This window comes from Rhipicephalus microplus, chromosome X (genome assembly GCF_043290135.1).
Source record: "Rhipicephalus microplus isolate Deutch F79 chromosome X, USDA_Rmic, whole genome shotgun sequence".
NCBI lineage: Eukaryota > Metazoa > Arthropoda > Arachnida > Ixodida > Ixodidae > Rhipicephalus > Rhipicephalus microplus.
This window is the reverse complement of record NC_134710.1, coordinates 193,658,239-193,682,672: the sequence shown is the minus strand read 5'-3', so window position 1 is coordinate 193,682,672 and position 24,434 is coordinate 193,658,239. Positions and strand designations below refer to the sequence as shown.

The window sequence follows — 24,434 nt, the reverse complement described above, 5'->3', positions numbered from 1 at the left end:
CAGTTACTGTCGGGCCCTTGCTGTGCCTCCCGCTTTTGTCACGAAAGTGTTTTTGGTGCCCACTCCATTACTGACAGCACATGGGCACGGTGACGACGACCTGCTTTCGTTAGTGCAACGGTATTGCACACAGAGGCAGCGTGAACTGCTGCTCGACACTTTTGGCTTCTCGCTTATTAAAAGCATTCAGTATGCTTACAACTGGGCCAGACCACTTGCACTACCGAGCAGTTAACTGAAAATGCTTATCATAAAGGGATGCTAGCTATTAAATGGTACTGGTGCATTTTCTGCGTTGTCGACATTCCGCCTCTGTGTGACTCCGCTGGTTATCAGTAAATACATCGCCGCACTGCGCTGCGATTGTGGTGCTATTTGTTTTTCGGTCTGCTTTTCCCCCTAACATTTAAGCATTGCGGCAAAACTGACTTTCGGACACAGCTGTGGTGGCAAGAAAGTGCTGATTCAAGCCCATGTAATGGTAGACGTAGCAGAGGTGGGGCTTTCAGTAATGCTATTTCGGACCTGACAGGTGGGTGGACAGTGCGACAAACTGGGCACCGAAGTGTTTTGGCAACCGAAATTGCAGTCATTCTTGTACGTTGCCATGTATGGGGCTTGCGACTGTGCCATGAAAGCATCTGAATTTTTAAGAGTGGCTGAAAACTTTGGCTTCCGGAAAATCGGCACATCTGTATTTGCGAACATTTACGTGGCCGGCATGCAGGTTGCTGGGTGCACACCGAGACGGCTACTAGACATCACCAAAGCTTTTGAAGCGTGCTGTAGCAACTAAAGTCAACTCAACCAACTTTGGAATTCACTAGTTCAGGAGACTTTCTGCTTGATCATGCATCAAATGCAGTGACTCTTTTTGTGCTTGGGATGACCCGTAAAGGCATTGCTTACTTTTGGACTGATACAGTAACTGCCCTTTATCCAAAAATGTTTACGCTCAAACAGTCATTCAAAAGATTTAAAAAACCTGACACAGCTTCTGATGGTCCTATAGGCTTCAATAAAAGAAGTGATATTGAGCCATATGTGTTTTCTTTTATTGCTATTGGCCACAAGATCGAGCAGAGTCGCAGCCTGGCGGCAACCGGCCCAAGTGGTGAAATGTGGATTGCTCCGTGCGTCGTCAGCTAGCCACGTTGTGTTTCTGTGTGGGTGTATATCATGCACGTTCTCAAAGTGTGGTTTTTCCGGTCATGTCAGCGCGAGTGTAACTTTCCATGTGTGCATGAAACGACGTACGAAAGCATTTGGTCTTGCTCGGCTGCTAATGCATTGTAATAAGATCGGCAAGTGCAACTTTCCAGAGTGCTGTTCATTGTTGTCGTACCCTCCATTCACCAGAACAATTTCAGAGTTAGTGCCGCTTTCTGTTTCAAGAATATTGCAAAATGCTCTTGGCATCCTCCCAAACATGGGGACTTTTGAAGTTAAATGGTGTGTGAATGCAGCGTTCTTCAGCGACTCGGTTTAAAAAAAGAAGGTTCTAGGCCATGCACTTGCGCACTGTTGGTAGGTGTACAACTATGGCACGGTAGTCTATCAATCATGCGAGGAGCCTTAGTTGTGTTTATCTGGCCGTGGTACAACTACATACAATTATTACTATCACATAAACTATGAAACTTTGGTACTTCAACTGTAGTTAAAACAGAGTTACTTTGCGCAACCGTGTTCTTAGATTAAACAATGCTTCACAGAGCTCAGACGTTGAAAATTAGTTCAGACGGTATGCCTTATATATAGTGTCGTATACTTTCACTGAAAATTTCATTTTTTACATTCTCTTCAGCATTTGTATGGCATTGTTAGGGACCGACAGAAGGCAGTGGTAATTTTTTTGTCTGAAAAAAAAAAAAAAAAAAAAATGTTGGCTCGTGTGTTCAGATTTGGCTGCACGTTAAAGAACCCCAGGTGTCCAAATTTCTGGAGCCTTTCATTACGGCATCTCTCATAATCATATGGTGGTTTTGGGACGTAAAACTCCACATATCAATGTCTGAAAAAAAAAAAGAAAACATGCTTGTATTATTAACCAGGCCTTTCTTGTAGCAGTGTCATGTACGTAATCTATCGATGAAAGCTCTTTGCTGAACTCCTATATAAGATTTTTATATTTTTACTAGTACAAGAACATGTGCTTACAAGTGGTAAACGCACTGTAGCGCAAAGTGCCGCCAGCCACTAAGCTTTCCTGACAAGTCTCATCGACTGTGTCAGACTGTGTCAGAATTCATGGTGAACAGATTGAGAAAAAAAAAAAATTGTATGCATATAAGATGCGAACAGGGGTACAGAACTAATCGTACAGATATGCAAGCTTTCTATGATTCTTCTTTCTCTCTTTTTTGTGGTATACAGATAACAAAGATGTAAATAAGTGGTTCAGTCACGCTACAGCAGTGCATAGCAGGCAGAACACAAGCTAACTGTGTACAAACAACGCACCAAAGGCATGATTTAGTGTGAAAGCGTGAAGAGAGTCGCTCAGGGCGAGCATCTCTATGAAAGGCAGAATGCACTTTACTCGCGGCTAGTGTTAACGTTGCATAGTTTTCATGCACCTCTTCAGCAGAGAAGAGCTTAGATAGTAACAGTAGACTGTAGTCAACGCATTTTATCCACACGCAACGATGCGCCGCTGCGTGTATTTGTATACGCGCCGCCGACCGCCTATCGACACATTCAGAGGGATGGTGCTGCCACTTATAGCCCGATCTCACTGCGAATAGATAAAACTTGGAGGTGTAGCACAGACCTTTCTGTGTTTATTAAAGATGATTGTCTTTTTTGGGGTACTTCGATGCAACAGCTTTGGTCTGTCTGTTTATTTTTCTATCTGCCTGTCTATCTGTCCGTTTGTTTGCTTGTCCTCTGAAATGATACCCGAAATGGCCAAAATCCAATCCCATTCGCAGCACCCACCAATATTGCTCATGTTTCAGCGTTCATACTTGTACAATTGTCAATAAAGAGCAATTATTACTTATATCAGAGGCACAATAACAACACGTCAATATTCTGTGGTGTCTCTTTACTAGAAAAGGCATACATAAGTAATTCTAAGGACCGTTGCATTTATCACGCTTCGCTGACAATGCAATGCTACGCACAAAAAAGGGAAGTCTTTCCATCGCTTTGCTAAGATGACATGGTGGTGGCACCTACCCGTCCATTTGTGCTCTACACCTTATCGCTTCCGAGAAGGGCGCACACGCCGCGCTCTCGCTATATCAAAGGCCATACTTTCGTGTTTTTTTTTTTTTGTTCTAATATACAAGCTAATCTGTGATGATGATGTCACCTTTAGTCATCTTATAACAAGGTGCTATGGTTCTATATTTCACCATTGGCTTTGACTACTATGTCGGGTTAGACGTGGCTGATGTGTATAATTCTGTGCTTTTTATACTTTTATTGTGCTTGAATAGTGTGTAGAAAATTGTGCTTTTATCGGTCGTTTGTAATGAATGCGGTACATGTCTTAAAATTGCTTCTAGCGATATGTGCTCCAAAAGCCAGTTTCGCTGTTCCAAAATGCATTTTTGCCTGCTCCAAAACTTGCTCCAAAAACAACCTAAGCCCGTAGCATCACTGCATCATGCCATAGTACATAATCTTAGCATCAGGCAACTGACCAGTAAACCCTCGTATGCTACCTTATAGTGTCACGGTTATCATGGTTAGCCTTTTCTCTGCAGTTTTTGAAGATTGGGAAAAACTGATCTCATCTGTTCTCTAGCTACAGGTCCTGCATCTCTGTACCTTGGTAGCTATGGATTTTTTTCAGTTTATTTGCAGCCTAAATGCCTGCCTGGAAAGTGTTTGGTCATTGCTGATATTGGTTCATTATTACTGTGTTTTATCACGTTGGAAGCTGTAACGAAAAAGCGCTGCAGAGATCTGCCCTGAGTATGAGTGACTGCTTCGAAAGGATGTGCAAGACTGATGTTCTGGTGTCAAAGGAATTGACATGAAGCTGCACCTCTCACAAATACATGGATATTCAGTATGTAAAACTGAAGTCATTTAAATGCTAGTGCCGTGGCTCAGCAGTAAGCCAGATTTAAGAAATTTGAAATGAGCAGATTTGGCGGCATGTAATGTGACCCTTGCATATTTGAAAGCTAACATTGACGTTGTTTCATTGTCTACATAGCAGTAAAAAGTTGTTTTGTCTGAACTTTAGGGGTACGAGAAATAGAAAGAGAGAGAAAAAGAGGGTGCAGGGACTGAAAAAATCACAGTTCAAAGCATCAAAGTTTTAAAAGTTGCTCCACTCTTGTATGGAAGTTTCAAAGAATTGACTGCTGGTGGAATATTAGCAGTAATTTCAAACACGTGGCTTCGCCTACAAAATGCCGTGTTTTAGAATGTCTGCGATGCTCCTGCTGCAGGGAAATCGCAGCCAGGGAAGTATGAAAACACATCAAGACATTTCTGTGTGCACTGGGAGGATGTAAAATCTTAAGTTCAACCCTATTTTTTCTGATACTCATCAGTATGAAGAAAGCTTTTTCTGCTTTTAATTCAGCATATGTCATGCAGTGTTATAAATTGTTTGCGAGTGGCATTATTTCTTTATCTGTAGCAAGTTGGTGGGATGCTGCAAGCACGTAACATAGTATTTGCACACACTAAACAGTGGCGTCGGCATGACTGCACTGAAATTGCTATTTGTTGTGTGCAGTGCCTCCTTCTTATTTTGCCCACTTGGACCATTTGGGCCAGCGGTCAGACAAGTTCCAGCGACCTGAGCTTTGTCTTGGATCCTACGAAATCGTTGCCACCAAGGAATATTGCAAGGTACTGACAATACAGTTTGAAGCTGTAGCATGAATTGATGTGAATTTTTTATTGTTCATTTCTTTTCCCAGAAAATATTTAATTTCACAGGAACTATGTGAGAATAACTTCATTAGCAGCTTGAGTGTACACCATAGTGTTTAGTAGGACAGTGTTTTGTTACATACACAAAATATTAGTGGAGGTGATCTGTTCTACATGCCTATGTATAAGTTATTGTCCTTCAACATTAATTGGCTATGGAGTCAGTGAAAAGCCAGGCTATGGCTTCCTTCGACCCTGCTTCGAAGTTATTCTTCCGACACATTGATGATAGCTCTTGCATCATAAAAAAAATGCCTTGGCCACATTCACCAACCATTGAATAGCATTGAGGAAGCTATAAAATTCATCATGGAAGAGGAAAGCTCTGGACGTCTACCTTTTCTTGACGTAATAGTACAGCGGGACCGACAGCTTCTGTCGTTCAGTGTTCATAGGAAGGACACACATAGTGGGCGTTATCTTCATTTCACGTCGGTCAACCCTGCAAGGCACAAACGGTCTGTGGCCTTTTCTTTAATAAAAAGGTCCCAACGAATTCGCAGCAAGCCAGAGAACTTCAACTCTGACTTAGCATGCATCCGACGTGAACTCGGCGCCTGCAAGTACCCCAAAAGCTTTCTTGCTTCGTCCGAGAAACGAGCCTTGGGCCCAACTGAGCCACGTGATTCCCTCAGCCAGCATCGTGCCTCCACATCATACGTTCACGGCATCAGCAAAGCATTGGCACGTGTCCTGCCTGCATACAATGTGCAAATCACCCATAATCCGAGCCACAAGCTACGTCACAAGCTTGTCAGCGTCAAGGACAAACTAAAAAAAGAAAAAGTTCCCTGGCGTTCTTTATAAGATTTCTTGCGCTAACTGAGGTTATATCTACGTGGGTGAAAGCGGAGATTTCAAGCGACGCCTGAAAGAACACATACCGTATTTACTCGATTCTACCGCGCCCTCGATTGTAACGCGCACCCGATTTCCACTGCGAAAAAAAAAAAAAAGTAAGACATCGATTGCAACGCGCACCCATTTTTCTCGCTGGCCCGCACGATCACACCACTCAAAAAAACAACTCCTTTAGGGAGCGTCTTCCATTTGAATATGAAGTACGGGGGAAGCTTGTGCCCATCTGACGTGTAACAGAGCATTGCCATCACTGTAGTTTTACCGTGGACCGATGTCAGCACGCAAACTTGCTTCGCCCCCTTCTTCTCGACGGTTGTGGTGCCAGGCATGTCGAAGTAAAGAGGCGTCTGATCGGCATTCCCGATTTGCCCAAGCAAGTAGCCGTTGTTGCGCCGCAAGTTTAGAACGAACCTCTGAAAACTGTGAAGCTTTTCATCGTACTCCTCCGCAAAACTTTTCGCATATGCATGTTCCCTTTCGGAGGGAAAAGCCTTTCCTCTTCATAAAGTTAGTTAGCCAGCACCTGCTCGCTTTATACTGGCTCCGCATTAGACCTTTTTCTAAGACTAATTGCATAGCCCGCACTTGGAGCAGTTCTGTCGTCCCAGGCCGCTGTGCCGCTCGCTGCTCAAGCACATACTCGCCGAGCAGCTCTTTAATTTGTGAAAACCGACCCTGCTCTGGTCCACTGAAGCCTTTGCGTGAAGCTTTGCTGTCGACAATCTTCTGCTTTTGTTTCCGCCGGTCCCGCACGCACGTTTCGGGAACTCCGAACGACCGCGATGCGGCCCGATTTCCGTCCGTTTCTGCACACGCGATGACTTTTCTTTTAAAAGCGGCATCGTGGTGCGCTCGAGTTTTTGGAGTCGGCCCTTCGACGCCGTCGATGCTAATGCACTACTAGATGATGAACTCCTCAGCACACGTACGAAGTGCCGCACATGGGAAACACATAGGCAGAAATGGCCGACGCGCCATGCCGACGCACGTAGGGGGCGGCCATTTTGGATTTGCCGATGGCAATAGATTGACCGTAATTTTTTTGTTCGTACTCGATTCTAACGCGCATGCGATTTATGAACTGGCTTAACCGGAAAAAAGGTGCGCGTTAGATTCGAGTAATTACGGTAAATGACGTGAAAAGTAGTCACTTTCAGTGCTCTTGCAAAGCACGCAGAAAAAATGCACCACTGCTTTGACTGGGACCGTGCTTCAGTTATCGCCAAAGAAAAAAACTGGACAAAATGGCACTATCTAGAATCTTTGACTATCCAGACAACAAGGAACACACTTAACTGCAACGTCGGCACTCTACCTCTGATGTATGCAAGATTCCTCAAGCGCTTACTTTAGCGGATTCAAGCTGGAAGCTTCGAACTCTCAGCTTAGCGAACAATGCTTCTGTGTATAAGCCTAAACGTCTTTTATTATATTTTTGATACCCTCTTGGTCAGCGTCCTGTCTTTTTCTTTCTACAATGCCATTACTTCCCGACCAGACGAGATTTCGTTCAATTCCCGACTTCAACATTAACTGTAGCTAATGGCCTCTTGCTTGTGACAGCATAGCTTGCCAATTCATACGTGTGCCCAATAGTCATTGGTTATCATTATTGTGCAGTGTAATGTCACAGTTCACATTGCTATTACAGCGGTTGAGGAGCCAGGTATGCACTATTCGCGATGGTATAGTGCATGTCATCCATTTATCGGCATGGACAGGCACACATATATGCGCAGGGCTGCCGAACAGGATGCACGTGCCTGTCAATGGTGATAACTAGACGGTGCATACCATCGCAAAGGGTTGCCGCTGTTCGAGTTTCATTTGACGTGGATAGTACATTGGTGCGTCTGCGTGATTTCTGTAAATTTTGTCCTGATGTTTCACCTAAGAAGAGAAATCTTGTGAAATTATAGTTTAAGGAAAAAGAACTTTTTGTCTTTTTTTCTTCTTTGGTAATCCCTGAAGCTATTTACTATTAAATTTGACAAGAATGTTGGGTGTATTGAATGAGTTTAGTTGTAACTAACATGATGCTATGATTTTAGAACATTCAGTAATATGCTGCTGACATTGAGCAAAGGATTTGAGTTCCTTTGAACATGCCCAGTAGTCAGTTTTCTTCGTTTTACTATGTTGTTGATGGCAGATGTGCAGTAGGTTAAATTTTGCAGTTGTTCAAACCTTGTGTCTTTTACTCTCTCTCTTTGCCAGAACTCAGTGTTTCCTCAACCTCCAGCCTTCTTATTCCTGTTAGATGTCTCCTACAACAGCATTCGAAATGGACTGGTGCACATATTCTGCAGCCATATTCAGTCTATCCTACAGGAACTGCCAAGGTGAGGTAACCCTAAATTCCAGTTCCCTTTACGTTTCCTTTGTACAAACGAAAGAATTCGTAGCAGGTTGTGTATATAGTGTAGGCATAGGCAAATAGTAAATTTTTGGTTCGAAGCGAATAGTGATTCGTTCCAATAATTTCCAATAGAATTCTAATGGTATATGTCACATATTACATAGTTTATAGAAAAATGAGCATGTTTGTTATAACCCTACTAACCTGCATAATATTTCCCAAAAATGGAAACTAGGCATATGGATAAGTCATTCTTTATGGTTCAAAGAGAAGTAGAAGCAACTCTATATAGTAGCAGTATTTGACTTTCGGTAGAGTGTAGTGATGACCTGTACAATACATGGCATTTTGAAAATTATTATAACTAGTGCATGAACCAGTATAATAACCTTTTATACTTAAAAAAAATAATGAATTGATATGAGGTTAATATGTTCATTTAATATGTTCATTTAATATGTTCATTTTTTCTGGATAGGTGTATTCATGGTAGAGCACCCCTCCACTGCAGTGAAAGCATTTTTACATGGGATTACTTGTGGTTTACATGTTTATTCGCTCATTGTGAATGCACTTAAAGCTCAATATATCGAACCCATATATAAAGAAATATTGGTGTTAACTAAGTAAAGTAAGAATGGTAGTCTTGCAATAGATATAGTGTGAGAAATATACCTTTCTAACGTATTTTCAGATGGATGGATGTGAAACTTGATTATAATGAACTTATTTTGCTGTAAGATGCAACTTTGTTATAATGAGGTTCGAGTGTAGTTCGAAGTCTCAAACAATAGTGAATGCGAATACTGTAATATTTGTTCAAATATTCAAAGTGCTCAAATAGTCGCACATGCATAGTATGCTGTCTTATTTCTTGTAAAGCATAGGCATTTGTCTGCATTGTTTGAATGCTTTATGCACTGCTTTTTTGTTTCTTTTGTACAGAGCCGAAGGTGAAGCTGAATCCAATGTGCGCGTAGGCTTCATCACGTACAGTAGTGTTGTGCATTTCTACAATCTCAAGGTATTTCACAATTTCAGCTTTCTTGCTTTTCCTTGCTTGCTAGCGATTAGTGTGGGCCATTGCAGAAGTGTTTTGCAGTACTGAAAGTTGTGCTTAAAAAACAATATACAGCATGTATATTCAGCCACCAGTAGGGATCAAACCCACAACCTTCCCATTAGGCATGTAATGCTCTGCCAAATGAGCTACACTGGTGGTTATTCCCCCTTCCACATTGTTGGGAACTTCTGTATGTGTAACCCTGGGAGCCACTACCACTAAGGAAGGGTTATGATTTTGCAGGCAAGCCTGGCTCAACCGCAGATGCTGGTGGTACCAGACGTACACGACATGTTTGTGCCTTTGTTGGACGGTTGTCTCGTGACAGTTCAAGAGGCATCTGTCCTCATTGATAGGTAAGTGGTGTAAAATTATAGTTTAGCTTGTTTTTCATATTTTGAGCAATCGATAAAATGTAGGTAAGCCCATACAGTGGAACCCCTTTATAAGAGACGCCGATATATAAGAGACAAATAGGTACAAGAGATACCAGTGTGGCTACAGTAAAATACAGGTTGATAAGAAAATGCATACGAGCTACCCTGCTTATAAAAGGCATCCCATATAGAAGACAAAAAACTGCTACCTGGAGCATATCTCTTTATAAAGGGGTTCAGCTGTATGTGTCATGTGCAAAAGGCACACACACAACTGTTCTTGAGCCAGAACGTCAATGCTGTGTGTAGCTTCTTGTGTGATGTGCGTGCTCGAAATTGGGTTTTTAGAGGCTTTTGTTAAAATTTTTGTCGAGTAGTAGTAGAGCCATTGAACGAGCTGCTCTAAGGGAACTCATTAAATAAACTTAAATAAAGTCTTTCATAACATTTCTTTTCTTAGCCTCTTGGAGCAGATTCCTGCGATGTTTGCGGAAACCCGTGAAACAGAAACAATCCTTGGAGCAGCTATTCAGGCTGGCTTGGAAGCCCTCAAGGTAATGTTTATATGTGTTTTGTTTAATGTTCATGTTGAGTAACAAGCCGTTGCTTAGTTGTCTTTGAGTGGCATTGTTGTAAAGAATCGCCATCTCATGTTATACCTTGTGTACAGTAATTTTGCGACTTTTATAATTTTATTGCTGGTTATAATGCTGTATATTAAACTCTTTTTATGTGCCTACTTTTCATATAAAGTTTTTGCTGCAAACTTTGATGTCATGCTGATACTCTTCAAAGTAATTAAAGCCATGCACTAATGTTTTCAGGCAGCAGAGTGTGCAGGCAAGCTCTTTGTGATGCATACAAGCCTTCCCATTGCGGATGCCCCTGGAAAGTTAAAAAACAGAGATGACCGCAAGGTACTCGGTACTGACAAAGAGAAGGTAGGTATTAAGCTCAATATTTAATATTTAGCATAAGAGCGTAGAAGTGTGCTTTTAAATGTTCACATCTCCTCATCTCCTTGTGGGCAAAGCTAAGCTGGTGTGAAGCATGCTGTTGCAACTCGCTAAAAATAGAGATTTTGAGGCATGTTAACTGGTGATAGGTCGTTATTGGAACTTAAGCCGTACTCATAACTGTTTTTTAGGTTACTAGACACGGCTGGTAGTTGCTGAAGTGGGAAGTGCTAACCCAGGCCTTTTTTTTTTGTTTTCTTGCTCCAGTCGGTGTTGATTCCCCAGTCACCCTTCTACAGCCAGCTAGGACAGGACTGTGTAGCGGCTGGCTGCTGTGTGGACCTTTTCTTGTTCCACAATGCCTATGTTGATGTGGCAACGATAGGCCAAGTGGCCAAGATGACTGGGGGACAAGTGTACAAGTATACCTACTTCCAGGTTAGCAGTGAACTCTGTTGAAAACTAGTCCTTTTCTTTTTTCATTGTTTTTGAAGCAAAGGTTCTCCTGCATGAATATTTATAAGTGCTTCTCTGTTAGTGGTGGAGTGCTGCTGTTATTGAACACAAATGTATTTATGCAGATAACCTAATGAAACCAACAGACAATGAAGCCATGGTATAGGGTACATTATTTGTACTCTTTAACTGTAATGTAGAAATAAATGTAGAGGCTCTAAATTAATGTACATAAAAAGACAACTTTTTTCAGTAGGGTTTGTGTCTGCAACCTTTGAATAACATGTCCAAGGCTCATCCTGCCAAATTTCTAGCCTTGTAAGCAGCTTGATGACATTTTACTTATTATGGATAGGGTTGCATCTGATATTCAACCCTCAAGAGTGTTAGCCATTTCAGTGATAGCATTTGTTGGCCTCTGAGGACATGCAGGCAACACCACCTTTCCTTCTCTTAAATGTGCATAAAGTATTTTTTGTTTATTACTTTTTTTTCAACTCGCAGGAGCCATTATTTTGCTATTCAAATGCAGTCTTTTCTTAAATAGCTGTATTTTCTTACTTTCAGTAATAGTGCAGCTGGCTTTCAGGCTTTATTTTTTTGTTGACTATATAATTAATACTGAGATATTTTGATGTTTCTTCACCTATTCTTTGAATATCAGTGTATTCTAATATGAAAAGTTTCACATTGAAACGGTTTTGCATATTTCTGGTTTCTAGAGAAAAAAGTGTGTGCCACCACCAGAATAATAATTGCAGCACTCTAAATATTGAGCTTCTGGCAGGTTTGGCAGAACAGATTAGCAAAAGTTGGCAAAAGGTGCAGTATTATGCCTTAATATTTTTACCTAATAGATTGACTATTTTATAAAGAAATGTGATTAAGAGCACACATACCTAATGCAGTAGTGCCAGCTTTCAGAGCTATATCAAACATGGCTGGAGTGATTTGATCACTTGAGGAAAGCAAGAAGCTATGAATATGATAGCCCAAAAACTCAGATGTTAATTTATAGTATTAATTTTGCATATGCATGCAGAATACAATTTATACCTTAAAGCAAGTGTTTTATTTTCACTCATAAATGACTGATACCCAAACAGTCGGTATTTACATTTTTTGCACAAAAAATTGAAAGTGCTTCGAGTAGAAATGGCCAAAAATATGTTTGATGCCTGATTTGGGCTAAACCTCCGCTAACAAGAACTGTACAGCACTTTTCAATTCTGCATTTCTAGGGTTTAATATACCAAATGTGCTAGTTTTCATTTTTTTAGTTTATTTTACAGCATAATAAGTGAAGATGGAACATGCACAGCTTCATTAATTATTTGGGAAATAAGTTGTTTCTCATTGTCTATGCTCAAAAGTTTGCTAAAATTCACAATTTGCCTGTTTCTTCTGGACAAAATGAAATGAAAGGCATAAAAACAAAAGCATAATTTCAAGGGGAGAAAATAAGCGACTATTTCAGAGGTGCTGGCAAATCTTGGGTGATTTTTGAGACTGCCTATGCGATTCCGATACTACATTACTACATCATTTTGTAATAAAATCGATTTGTGACAACTTCGTCAGTTGGCTGCTGATGCATCGAAAAAAAAAAAAATGGTTGAAATGAAAAGCCTCTGCAAAGCCTAGTAAGGGCATATAAAACCGGGTCGAAGCACAGGTTACTTAGAGTCGAAGCACAGGTTACCTTGTGGATGAAAAGCTTCTACATCTAGGAACAGCTGCAAGTGCATTACACTCTCTTCCAGAACACAGGTGACAAAGCACTAGTCCAAAGGGAAAGTAACGTCCAGGGTCTGCAGGTAGGCCCCGCACTGTTGGGTGATGTACACATTACAACAGCTTATGCTATACTATGTGGTGGCAGGTGTGGGTTCGTTGCTTCCATCAGCTTGGGCAGGTTCCTTGGGGGTTTGTTCACATTTTGAGTCCTCCTTTCTTTCAAGGCATGCAAACAAATTGCTCTGGGCTGCACAATGAGCTGTGGGTTAAATTTTAAAGCATGCGACTCTGTGGTTTGTACACACCTTTGTGTCGCCGAAGAAAAACGGGGCAAGGAACTCTGACGCAGCTCTCTCTTTTTTTTTTTGCAAGCATTGACCGCTGCATGGCATTTTTGTTACTATTTATTGACATCTGTTTGCAGAGCACACTCCATCATGCTACTTAACTGCATGAGAAACTTCAGAAGCTGCCCCACCACGGTGGTCTAGTGGCTAAGGTACTCGGCTGTGGCGGCTGCATTTTCGATGGAGGCGAAAATGCTGTAGGCCTGTGTGCTCAGATTTGGGTGCACTTTATAGAACCCCAGGTGGTCTAAATTTCAGGAGTCCTCCACTACGGCGTCTCTCATAATCATACTGTGGTTTTGGGACGTTAAACCCCATATATCAATCAAACTTCAGAAGCCTATGCAGTACTTGAGTGCACCTATCGTCTTTTTTCTATGTGTTGCTAAATGCCATAGAAGTGAATGGGTCTGAATATGTCTTGGGCATCAAAGTGTAATCAGTTTTCAAACTGTGTTTTAAAGGTTCAAAAATACGAATCCACATCTTTTCTGGCAGGGAAAAGGTACACCTGAGAGATATTTATAACAAAGAATAGAACTGTGCATTCTTTTGTGGTCTTTATCACACTTTAGCAGCACAAACTGAAGTGTTAAAGGATAAATCGGTTTAAACGAAGGGTTTTTATGTATCTTTAAGCATTATGAAATTATGTACTTAATGTATCTTGATAAATGAATCAAGTTGCAAGAAGCTTCTTTATCATGAAAAGAGAGAGAGTGAGAATGAACTTTTATTAGCAAGGTTGAAGAGAGCCTTCATTAAACTACATTAATGGCATTTTGGTTAATTCAGCCAATTCTTATTTGCTAAATGTTATGCTGCCATAAGCTTTAGCAAAATGAAAGGGGCTGTAAATGGATGTCTAAGAGATTGTATTCAATTGAGCATGCTGTTGACTGTTCCTTTTATTATGTGTTGAACGGCACAGCCTTAGAGTAATGTTTGATATAAGAAACGTTTGAGAAATAATAGTCGCATAGAATGTAATTTTTTATATTCCGTAGATTTGATGTTTATTGGGAAAACCTTTTTCATGGGATTGTGGTTGAATTTTTTCTAATGTTTCAACTAACTTTGTTACAATAAACTTGCCACACGAATGAGTGCTTACAGAGCGGAGTTCACAATATCAATGGATCACAGCTGTTCTTTGGCGACATAAAAGTTTCGATTTTTACATTCATATATAGTAATTGATGGTGAAAACTTGTTTGCAGCATCTGCTCTTGAAGGAAATATTTCTACATGAGGGAGCACTTTCTGAGTTAAGCATATTCATTTTGCAGTGACCCAACCAAGGATGCTTACTTTATGAACAACCTCCAGATTTCACCATCCTGACTAATTCAAAGTTCAGTATTTAACCAGCCTTGTATTTTACCTGTCCTTGATATGCCGTTTAAGGAATTAAGAAAAAGGTACATACTATACAGGGTGCCCCAGCTATCTCTAACCAGAGTTTGAAAATTCGCCAATACAATTTATGACGATGCAACCAAATGCATGTTGGCGACTATTGCATGGAGTAAGTCATGCTATTGTCTTATTTCTAATTACATCATGAGAAATTTTATTTAATTAGCAGTTGAAGCACAGAAGCTGGGCGGCCCACCATGGTTGGTCTCCGGGTTATAGCGCTCGACTGCTTACCCACAGGTCACGGTATCGAGTCCTTGTCGTGGAAGCCACATTTTAAATGGAGGGAAAATGCATCTGGAGGTGAAAATGCTCAAGATCTGTGTACTTAGATTTAGGGGCTCGTTAAAGAACCCAAGGCGGTCAAAATTTCCAGAGCCCTCCACCACAGTGTCTCTTATAATCATCTCATGGTTTTTAGACGTTAAACCCAAAAAATAGGTAATTAAAATGAAGCTGGGCAAAAAAATTTCAAAGAGAAAGTGTTAGATTGGCTTGCAAAACGTTTGATTAGACAGTTCGTAACTTTTGTGCTTTTTATACCTACTACAGATGCCCGTAAAATACGCGAAAAATACCATGTGACAAGTGCGCGGCGTCTGCTTATCGCTGTCATGGACTGCTGCGAGGGAAGTATATCGTTTGTACATGGAACATTAGGGAGCATTGCAGTCACAGCGTGCTGTCTGACCTGCCGTGTGGTATTTCTTGTATTTTGTGGGCATCTATAGCAAGCTGAAAAACTCCTAATTAACAGATATGAAGTTAGCAACTGTTTAACTGGATGTTTTGAAAGCCGATCTAAAATTTTTCTCCATACAACTTTTGGCTAGCTTCGTTGCTTCGGAAGTTAATTGAAGGGACCCTGAAACAGTTTTTCAAAGTTTTCTCAGCGTTTAGACTAAAGGACTGTCAAACCATTTGCACCACAAATTTAGTGACAGGCCATGTACCAAGGCCGTTATGGACAATTATATCATACCCTCCTTCTCATTCCTGCCTTGCCCCCTCATCTCATCAGACATGCTGACAATTGTAGGGCTCTCGAGAATGCACTCGACAATTCGAGCTTCGCCCAATCATGGCCTCCGGGATTGCATGCCAACAGGTTGCGCGGAATTTTTGAGACCATAGCCCAGTGCACCCGGCAGCATGTACGCCGTCTGAAAACAGAGACGGAGATCACGGAGTAGTTGATATCTGCTCCTACAGGTGCCACCACCCTACTAGCCAATCTTACTTTTGCATATTCCATGCCCAATCAGACCAGCAGCCTGGGTGTTGTTACGTTTCCTGTGGATATTGTACTGTGAATGGGAGATTGAAAAGACGTTTGGCTTAGCTGCAGTGATGGACAGCGATTCGCATCTTTAAAGCGTGTAAATTACACAGCTTACTCAGAGAGTCTAAACCAGTTTGTAAATGACCCTTTGGGACTTGTCCTCTGGCACAATGTGTTTGTACAAAATCGTAAAAATCATTTCAGGGTCCCTTTAAATATGCCTAATTATTCAGTTAAGCTAAAGAAAAAAATGTTAACTTACTACATGCAGTAGTAAGCAATATGCATTTAGTCACGTCATCATAGAGTTTGTCAACATATTTATAAACTCTGGTAAAAGTTAGCTGCGGCACCCTGTATATATACAGATATATGTATTTAGCTTCAACTGTTCAAAGTTATGAATTTTAGTACTACTTGAAAAATTGGACACATTTCTGAGGTCACGTCGTTCACACTCCCTTAGTTTTTTCTGACATGTTTTTGGCATGCTGCTTCTAGCTATCCTGTGTTTAGACTACCTACTCATATCCAACCACATCAATAGCCTTCCTCTCTATGTATAGAGGCTAAACAAGCATGTATAGATGCTACACAAGCATGGGGGGGGGGGGGGGGGGGGATCTGGCTAGCAGATGCATAAAGCACATCCTGTTTACCCACATCAACAAGGCTGGGTTGTTTGTTACTGCAGTACGGTTTCCACTCTGCATTCAATATGGCCCTGCATATGTTCATGTTCACATTTCTACAAGGAACCACTTTTGTAGCCATGTCTGTGAAATTTTATCTTTGTTGACAGGGCCAGAAATTTCTTTCTTACAGGTGGATATTTTTGTGAATCATTTTGGTGCTGCTGGCCTTGCAATTGGGGAATAGGTCCACTTGTGTTTGGCCAAGGAAAATCTTGCAAGTTGGTTGTAACGTGTAGCCATTACTTCACAGGACATTGAGAAATTTTTTTATGCAGTGTACTAGTTATTTACATTAATAGTGAAAGAAGGTTTACAAAAATAATTATTTTTAGTAATATTTTAATGTATGTGACTGGGGTACATGTTAAATGTCCCTAATTTTTATGTATCATCTTGCAAGTACATCATCTTGCAAGTACATAGGATAGTACTTGGCACACTAGCTCGTGAAAGTTTGTTTCCTGTCATGTAACGGCATTCTCTTGAATAATATTCATATCATGGATGTCTTCAAAGCTACTATAAATGCCAGTATGTAATGTAGAAAAAACATTGTATGCTAGCTGTTGTCGCAAAATTTGTGTAAAATAGGGGCAGTCAGAATGGGCTTCACTTGGGAGTAAATAGGCTTGTATGCTGGTTTATTAACTAAAATTATCTAGGTGGGGCATTAGGAAGTTGGCAGATATACTCTCGCATCCTAAGAGATGGGTAACTAAAATATTTAGGTGGGGCATCAGAAAGTTGGCAGATATATGTTTGAATAACTTTCGCATCCAAAGCAAAGGGATTGGCTGTGTACACAGCATCAGTACACCTTCCGGCTTTTAAGTGCAGTGGCAATGTCAGTGGCGAGTCTCTGAAGATATTTTGGCTGCATGTTGAACCTTTGTTGAGAAATTTATTTGCATTGCTTATTGTATTGTAAGACCAGCATTGAGCCAGACCAATTTCACGTGTAGTTTACCTGTGCCCCCACTGCTTCAAGACATTGTGGTAGTTGTAATCTTCTGGCCATTTTGACACAAGGGGACTGCATGGAATTTGGAATGTGCCCAGCCTGTTGCCTCATTTACTTAGCTGCTGTAGGTGCAGTGGGATTGATTTATATGCCAATATTCAGTTAAACCTCAAAAAAAAAATTGAACAGCTCTGCTTATAGTTATCACTGTTCCACTCAGAGTTTGCATAGATGCTCTTTCGCATTACATTAGCTTATTTCTGCAGCTTCAAGCACTTTTATATGTCATAGATAGTCAATTTCGGCATGTGGATCTACATTTTGGTTGCAGAATTATGGTGGAAAACTTCAGCCTTCTGACATACTTTTTTATCAAAAGCAACAAACTCTTATTTTCTGATATGCCTATTATTTGCTTCAGTTGAGGAGAAAACAGCTTGTGCTTTGAATGAATGCCAGCAGACACTGCTCTCCCTAAAGAAATGAAGGGCAGGTGCACCCTTTTTTTTGTTGTAACTAACTGGGGATGTTTTAACCTGCTGAAATGGTCAGTGTATTTACTCCTTTTAAAAAGACTATTGGTATCTATCATTAATGTGGTAAAATACTTATCAGAATGTTCTCTTTGGCAAGACCTGAAGCAAAGTGGATTTGCACGCTTTAAGTGCTTTTTCTCTCCTTTCATACCAGTGAGCGCTGTGAAAGCTACACAGGGTGCAAGACAATAAATGCATTTGTCAATGTGTGTCATGACCTTGAGCACTTTCTTTTCTTTTCTTTGAATGCACAGCTTACTTTCAGTGTGGTCATTAGCATGCTGGTTCAATTCTATGCTGTGAATCTGGCACTGGAAAGTGCGTTGCGGGCATGTCGCATCATCTCATGATGGCTCCAGTAACTATGCAGCCCACTATGCCCAATTCAGCTTATGGCCGTAAACCTTGTGTTTATGACGCAGTCATCTTGGATTATGGCATTATTTGTTGAGAGAAAAACAGGGTTTTTTGGCCATGCCCAAAAGTGTCGCAGGGTTCCTTTAATATAAGGTGCCACAGGTGCCTTATATTATAGGCAGAAAAATGATGGGTTATAGCATGCTTTGCATGGCTGGTGCATGTAAACAAGTGGAAGCTTTGAATTGCATGCTTTTCAAAGAGACCGATTAGCCTGGGTGAAAGTTCGTTGGCAAATATACAATCTTGTGTTATGTTGAGTGCTATAGCTGCAAAATGTTGTGTAGCAAAGAACTAAAGTTAGTAACCACTGGGCAGAACTGTCATGCCAAAAAGGGCTCGTATGCACTACAAGTAATACTGTGGTAAGGGAATCTGCATGTTTAGGTCAGTTTATTTAGCTGTATTGCTATGCTAGCATCATCTGTCTGAGAAAAAAGTGTATTTGGCTGTACAATAGCATAGTGAGGATGACTTGCATGACGTTCATGCCGTGCTCTAAGCTATGAATAGGGTTCATGTGGTTCCTTGAAAATTTTTGAATTTGAAAAGTTTCTTTTCAAGGCCTTTAATGTGCTGGAATTTCCACAAGTCCTTGAAAGTCCTTAAATTTCTGTTGTTGTTTTTTTTCAATGAACATTGTCACACATTTCACAGCACATTATTTTTGATGCCGTAAATGTAGCAGGTGGCACATGTAATGTGCCCATTACAAAAAAATTGAGAATATCAGTAGCTTCTGCGCAGAACGAACACCATGCATTTCTGGAAACTTAGAAAAGGCTGGAGAAATAGGATGAGAAACTGAAAAAGAAATGCTTTAATGAGGAGGAGGTCGAAATGCTTTGAAAAAAAAGGAAATTAAACCAGAAGCCTCTGTTAAGGAAATAACAGCTACAGCAGACTCATATGTAGAAAAGGCAGAGACAATCAGCAGCTTGAAATGCATCATCAAGTCAAAAAACCTCAAGAAGACTGCCAAGACCAAGCAGCAGGAGATAGTGAATAGCGGTATAAAAATTCAGAAAAAGCAACAAGGTGTTGCATAATAACTGTCCCTTAGCTTTTCCTATTTCAATAAAAGTTTGCAACTTGTGTCATACTACAAGTGATTGCCTATGCAACTTTAAGAAACTATAATTGAAAGTTGTCTATAAAAAAATATAAATGAAGCCAAGTTTTTGATGTCTGCTCCAGGGATGTTATCCTTTTTTGATCAGTTCTAGCTATTTCAAGCCTTTATCCCCTCCTGAACATCTGTTAGTTGGCTTTCTAACAACAGACAGTGTGGTTCTTGAAAATTTGCACACATAGCCTTGAAAGTCCTTAAAACCCTTGAATTTTCGTCAAATAAACGAGCATGAACCCTGTGTGAACCAGCATCGAATCATGAAGGAGCAGTAGTTCATGAATGGAGGCATGCTGGGATTAGCCCCATGCAAACCGCCGTGTACAGGAGAACAAAAGTAGGCAGCTGTTGTAGCATAAGCAGTGGTGCAGGCAGGAGTTAAGAAATTGAGGAAGAAACATCGTCCACAATCGAAGGGATAACAAATGTAGTGTATAGACAAACAGTTATCTGGTATAGCTCTTTTTTTTTCATTATTATTATTTGTACACCCTAGCATATGTTGGCTTGTGTACACCCTGATAAATGATAGCATTTAGATATGTCAATATTAATGTGTTTGGAAGTTTGCACTTCATAAATATACCAGTCTTGTGGCCTGATGCGCAGTGATGTGTGGAATTCATCATGGATACTTGTAGGAGCATAAACTGTAGCAAATACTGATCTCAGTAGGAGATGTTTTGCAGGCCTAGAATTATTATGGGGATATTTTTGTCAGAATTACAGAAGAAATATCTCTGATAGAGCAGCACTCCATGGATTAGGACTGTTGTTTACTTAATTTAGTTGCATATGGTGGAGACAAGTGCACGTGAGTGCCATGTCAGAATTTTCTGTTCAGGAAAAATGAGCAATTGTATTTTTTTTCTGTTACATTGCCATGAGGCACCAGGCATTATAGGCTCAGCATTGCTTCGGCAGAGTCTGACTCTTGGCTACTGACATTGGCTGCAGCATTTCATGATAAGAGCTTCGTCGGCCAGTCTCAGGAGAACTTGCCAAGCTGTGCAATGTTTATTTCAAAGCAAAATGCTTGTTAGCATATGCTTGTGTACCAGGTGACTGGCTGTCATGGTTATCTTCCAGGAGGATGTCGAAGGGGCCAGGTTTCTTGAAGACCTACGGCGTGATGTCTCCCAGCCCACAGCTTTTGATGCTGTTATGCGAGTGCGCACTAGCACAGGCATCCGGCCAACTGACTTCTACGGTAACTACTACATGGCAAACACCACAGATGTTGAACTGGCTGCTGTGGACTGCAACAAATGCATAGCAGTTGAGGTATTAAAACTTCACGCTTTATATCTTGCAGTGAGACATTGTGTACATAATATTATGACATTATCACCAACTGTCCTTTTTATATTCACTGCAAGACATTTAGTAACCAGTGGTTATAATATAATAAATGCATATTTATGTAAAACAAAGGGACCGACAACTGTCCAAAACATGAAATGAGATGATTTCACGGATGGAAAGATTGTCTCTTATAGTGACTCAAACCAACCATGCTTTTCTTGTGAAAAGTAGAGTTATATTTTTATTTCTTCATTGAAAATCGTGAAAATAGCCACTGGCGCCACCTTGTGGCAGAAACATCAATTATCCGAGCTGCCCTGTCATGTGATCGCAGACTAGTGTACACATAAACAGTTTTCATGTTAGTGTTCAAATATTATTTGCTTCTTTATAGTGAAACCTATTACTCTACAAAACTGCACATTTAGGCCTGTGTCAGTCGTATGCATTAAAGTGGTGCTGCCTTCGAAGACATAATCATCTCATGCTCGTCAGCGCGTCTTGAGCAACTTTCTTGTGTGCTCATGAAACCGTGCAAGCAGTTTCTGGGTTGCTATGATTTTTGTAGCGACGTTGTTTTTCTATATACAATTTGCCTCGGAAATGACGTGTACTGCTAGTCGACACGGCCGCGCATATGCGCAGTAACGTTTTCGGTGACTTAGCTTGGCTCGTGTCGAGAGAGTAACGACAACGAAACAAGCCATTCACGACACAAGGGCAAGAGCCTAGGGTGCACACAACATCCAAGGTTGTTACATTGAAGCTGTATAAAGCCACATCGTATCATTGTAACGGCTTGTTATTTTGAAAAATAGTTGTATAACTCAAAATAAATGTGGTTAAGCATAGTTACAGGAACTCCTGCGAAAACATAACGACAGCGTGCACAAGTTGCTAGAAGAGCTACAGGCATCACTATCAATTCTCAGCATTGGTGGACAAAAGGACACATTCGTATTCAGAGCCTTTCAGATCGGAAAATACTGCTTATAAATTAACTAGGTGCTTTTGGAATACCTACTGCAGCTACGAACACTACGAAGGGTAAGCTTTCTGTCGCACTGGAAAATACTGGGTCGAAAAAAATCGGTTGTCGGTGCTTTTAAACATCAACCCCAACTTTGAAGTATGATCATTAATGATTAACATTCTCTCTGACAATCTGATTGAATCCTGGATATTTTTAAGTTCCCTACTTTGGGGAGTAAAATAAGCGGCTAAATTGTATTATAAAATATCATGTTAAAAGCACGAACAGAAAAGGCAGGGTGTTACAGTTGTGAGAAACCAGAATATCAGCCTTGTGGGAATATTTGAATGCTTCAAATATTTTGATTAATATTACAGTATTCAAATTTGCTTTGATTCGAATTTAAATTATTGAAAATTTCAAAGTATTTGAAATGAAAGAGCAAGTGTATATTAGTCTGGGTGTAACCCCTGTAAATGTGGTTTCATTGCAATAAAAGATTGGTAAGCCATGAAAACACCTATTCACGGAATATTTTCATTGCCACGAAGCCCCACTTCAGGGTTAAATGAACATATTACCCTTACATCGCTTAATTTTTTAAGGTTAAGGCCTTGTTTTACCAGCCTATATGCTCTAAGTATGGGAAATATTTAAATGTAACATATTTTACAGGCTATCACTTGCACTCTACCGAAAGTCAAATCCTGCTGCTATCAATTTATTCTTGCTACTATTTTTGTTTCCATTTCTTTTAACTGAAAAAAAAAAAATATTGTGCAGGTCAGCTAGGTCATGACAAATATGCCCATTTTTTTTTATAATACCTTACATATTCCCTTCAGGTACGAATTATGCACTGTCTGGAAAGGCGTCAAATTTTATGACATGATTTCAAAGGCACTCAACATTACATTTCACAAAATAAAATAAAGGAATGTGTTGTTTTTTGTGAGTTTGAGTCATTAATGTTAATTAGTCACCTTCAATCCATGCATAAAAAATCAAATATTAGGCCGAAAGTGTATGCATAGTTTGATTTTTGGTTCCACTCTTTTGGAACTAAGAAAAAAAAAACTTTACGTTGGCTGTGAAACGTGCCTCATTGAACAATCGTCAAACACTCTAGTGTCTCCACCAAAGTGATCATCTGCAGCAATACGACAGCAATGAAGTTTAGTGACTGCTGTTTGTTCACTCAGGAAGCCTGTACGTATGTGCACACTTAGTTTCAAGCCATATGAAGAAGCATGCTGTGTGTGACATTTCTTCGAATTTGATGCGTACAATTGTACACACTGCTGCTGGAGGGGATATACTATTTGAATTCAATTAGAAAGTATTCTACCAACATCACTTTTTGCTTCGAATTCTCTTCAAACCTGAAATTCACTATTCGTGTATGCCTACAGGATATTTTAAAGAATCTATACTCAAAAAAGCGTGAAAGCTTCATTGCTTCATATTCAGTTGCGCTAGCTTTCTCAATAGGGAATGTGGATTTCTGAGGCATTTTAATTTAATCATAGTTAAATAGTGCATTTGCTTAAAAAGACGACTGATTTGGCTTGCAATAAATTTTGCTCACTGAGTTTCAGGTTTTGACAATTTTGTACTAGCACATTGAGTTGTAGAGGAAGTCCTAAAGGGGACTTTTCATGAGTTTTTTTGGCAATGATGTCAGTTTACATATCATGAATACAAAATTAGTACAACACACGGAGCCCCAAAGTTGAAAACTGTCAGGGCAGCTCCCATACATCATCTGATTGTGAGAAGGTGAAATATGCATGAATTAGTGGTTACAAAAACTTTACTGTAAAGAACAGTGTTCTGAAAAACGAGAAAATATAAGGCTGTCAAGTAGGACAAAAGTGGCAAAGGTGACATCTGTGTTGAACAAACACATGACAGCAATGAACGATCTAGTATCATCACATCAGTTATTATTATAGCAATATCTGGCCGATTTAAGCTCTCTGCGTCAACTGTGTAATATATTGCTAGGTTTCAACCCTGTGAATTGCTGTAGATTGTGCTTAGGTAAATTATGAAGTGAATAATTTAGTGATGATGTAGCCTAAGCTTTGACAAAGTTCCTTAGGTGCATTTAGAGGCCACTTAAGCAGTTTAGTGAGTGTCTGGTTGGCATTGTACACTTATGTACACTCTCAGTTTGATCTTTCGTCTCTTGTTCATCGCATTGTGATTATCTTGTGCTTGTTTTTGGATGCAGATCAAGTATGACGACAAGCTATCAGAAGAAGAAGGAGCCTTCATACAGGTGGCTCTGCTGTACACGACATTTGGAGGCCAGCGCAGGCTTCGTATTCATAATCTTGCCCTAGCTACTTGCTCTCAAATGGCTGACATGTATCGAAACTGTGACCTGGATACTATTGTCAACGTTTTGTCCAAGCAAGGTTAGTTAGTTACCTCTTAACAGAGGATCACAAATGAAATGTTTTCTGCCAATAGATGTACGCAAAGAAACAGGGTAATAAAAGACATATAGGCACAACTTTTTTTTAGGTTTCTTTAATGGGGAGGAACTAAATGGTTAGCTGGCTTAATTGCTGATGTAGATATTGGCATTGGACTGATAATTGTGGAACATTGATGATAACAGCATAATTGATTCTTAGAGCGAAAAATG

The 24,434-nt window shown here is 40.3% G+C and overlaps 1 protein-coding gene across 3 annotated transcripts in view; it reads left to right on the top strand.

The window, feature by feature from the left end:
• Sec24CD (COPII coat complex component secretory 24CD) overlaps nucleotides 1–24,434 on the top strand; it is a 104,512-nt gene that overhangs the window by 35,034 nt on the left and 45,044 nt on the right. For 2 of the 3 annotated variants that reach the window (XM_075878412.1, XM_075878414.1), the window contains exons 9-18: nucleotides 4,706–4,821; nucleotides 7,984–8,108; nucleotides 9,071–9,149; nucleotides 9,432–9,544; nucleotides 10,026–10,119; nucleotides 10,390–10,506; nucleotides 10,789–10,959; nucleotides 12,741–12,794; nucleotides 20,590–20,784; nucleotides 24,015–24,201. In XM_075878412.1, coding sequence (XP_075734527.1) covers nucleotides 4,706–4,821; nucleotides 7,984–8,108; nucleotides 9,071–9,149; nucleotides 9,432–9,544; nucleotides 10,026–10,119; nucleotides 10,390–10,506; nucleotides 10,789–10,959; nucleotides 12,741–12,794; nucleotides 20,590–20,784; nucleotides 24,015–24,201 — 1,251 coding nt within the window. The remainder of the gene's footprint in view (nucleotides 1–4,705; nucleotides 4,822–7,983; nucleotides 8,109–9,070; nucleotides 9,150–9,431; nucleotides 9,545–10,025; nucleotides 10,120–10,389; nucleotides 10,507–10,788; nucleotides 10,960–12,740; nucleotides 12,795–20,589; nucleotides 20,785–24,014; nucleotides 24,202–24,434) is intronic. The other variant, XM_075878413.1, reaches the window with a different exon arrangement.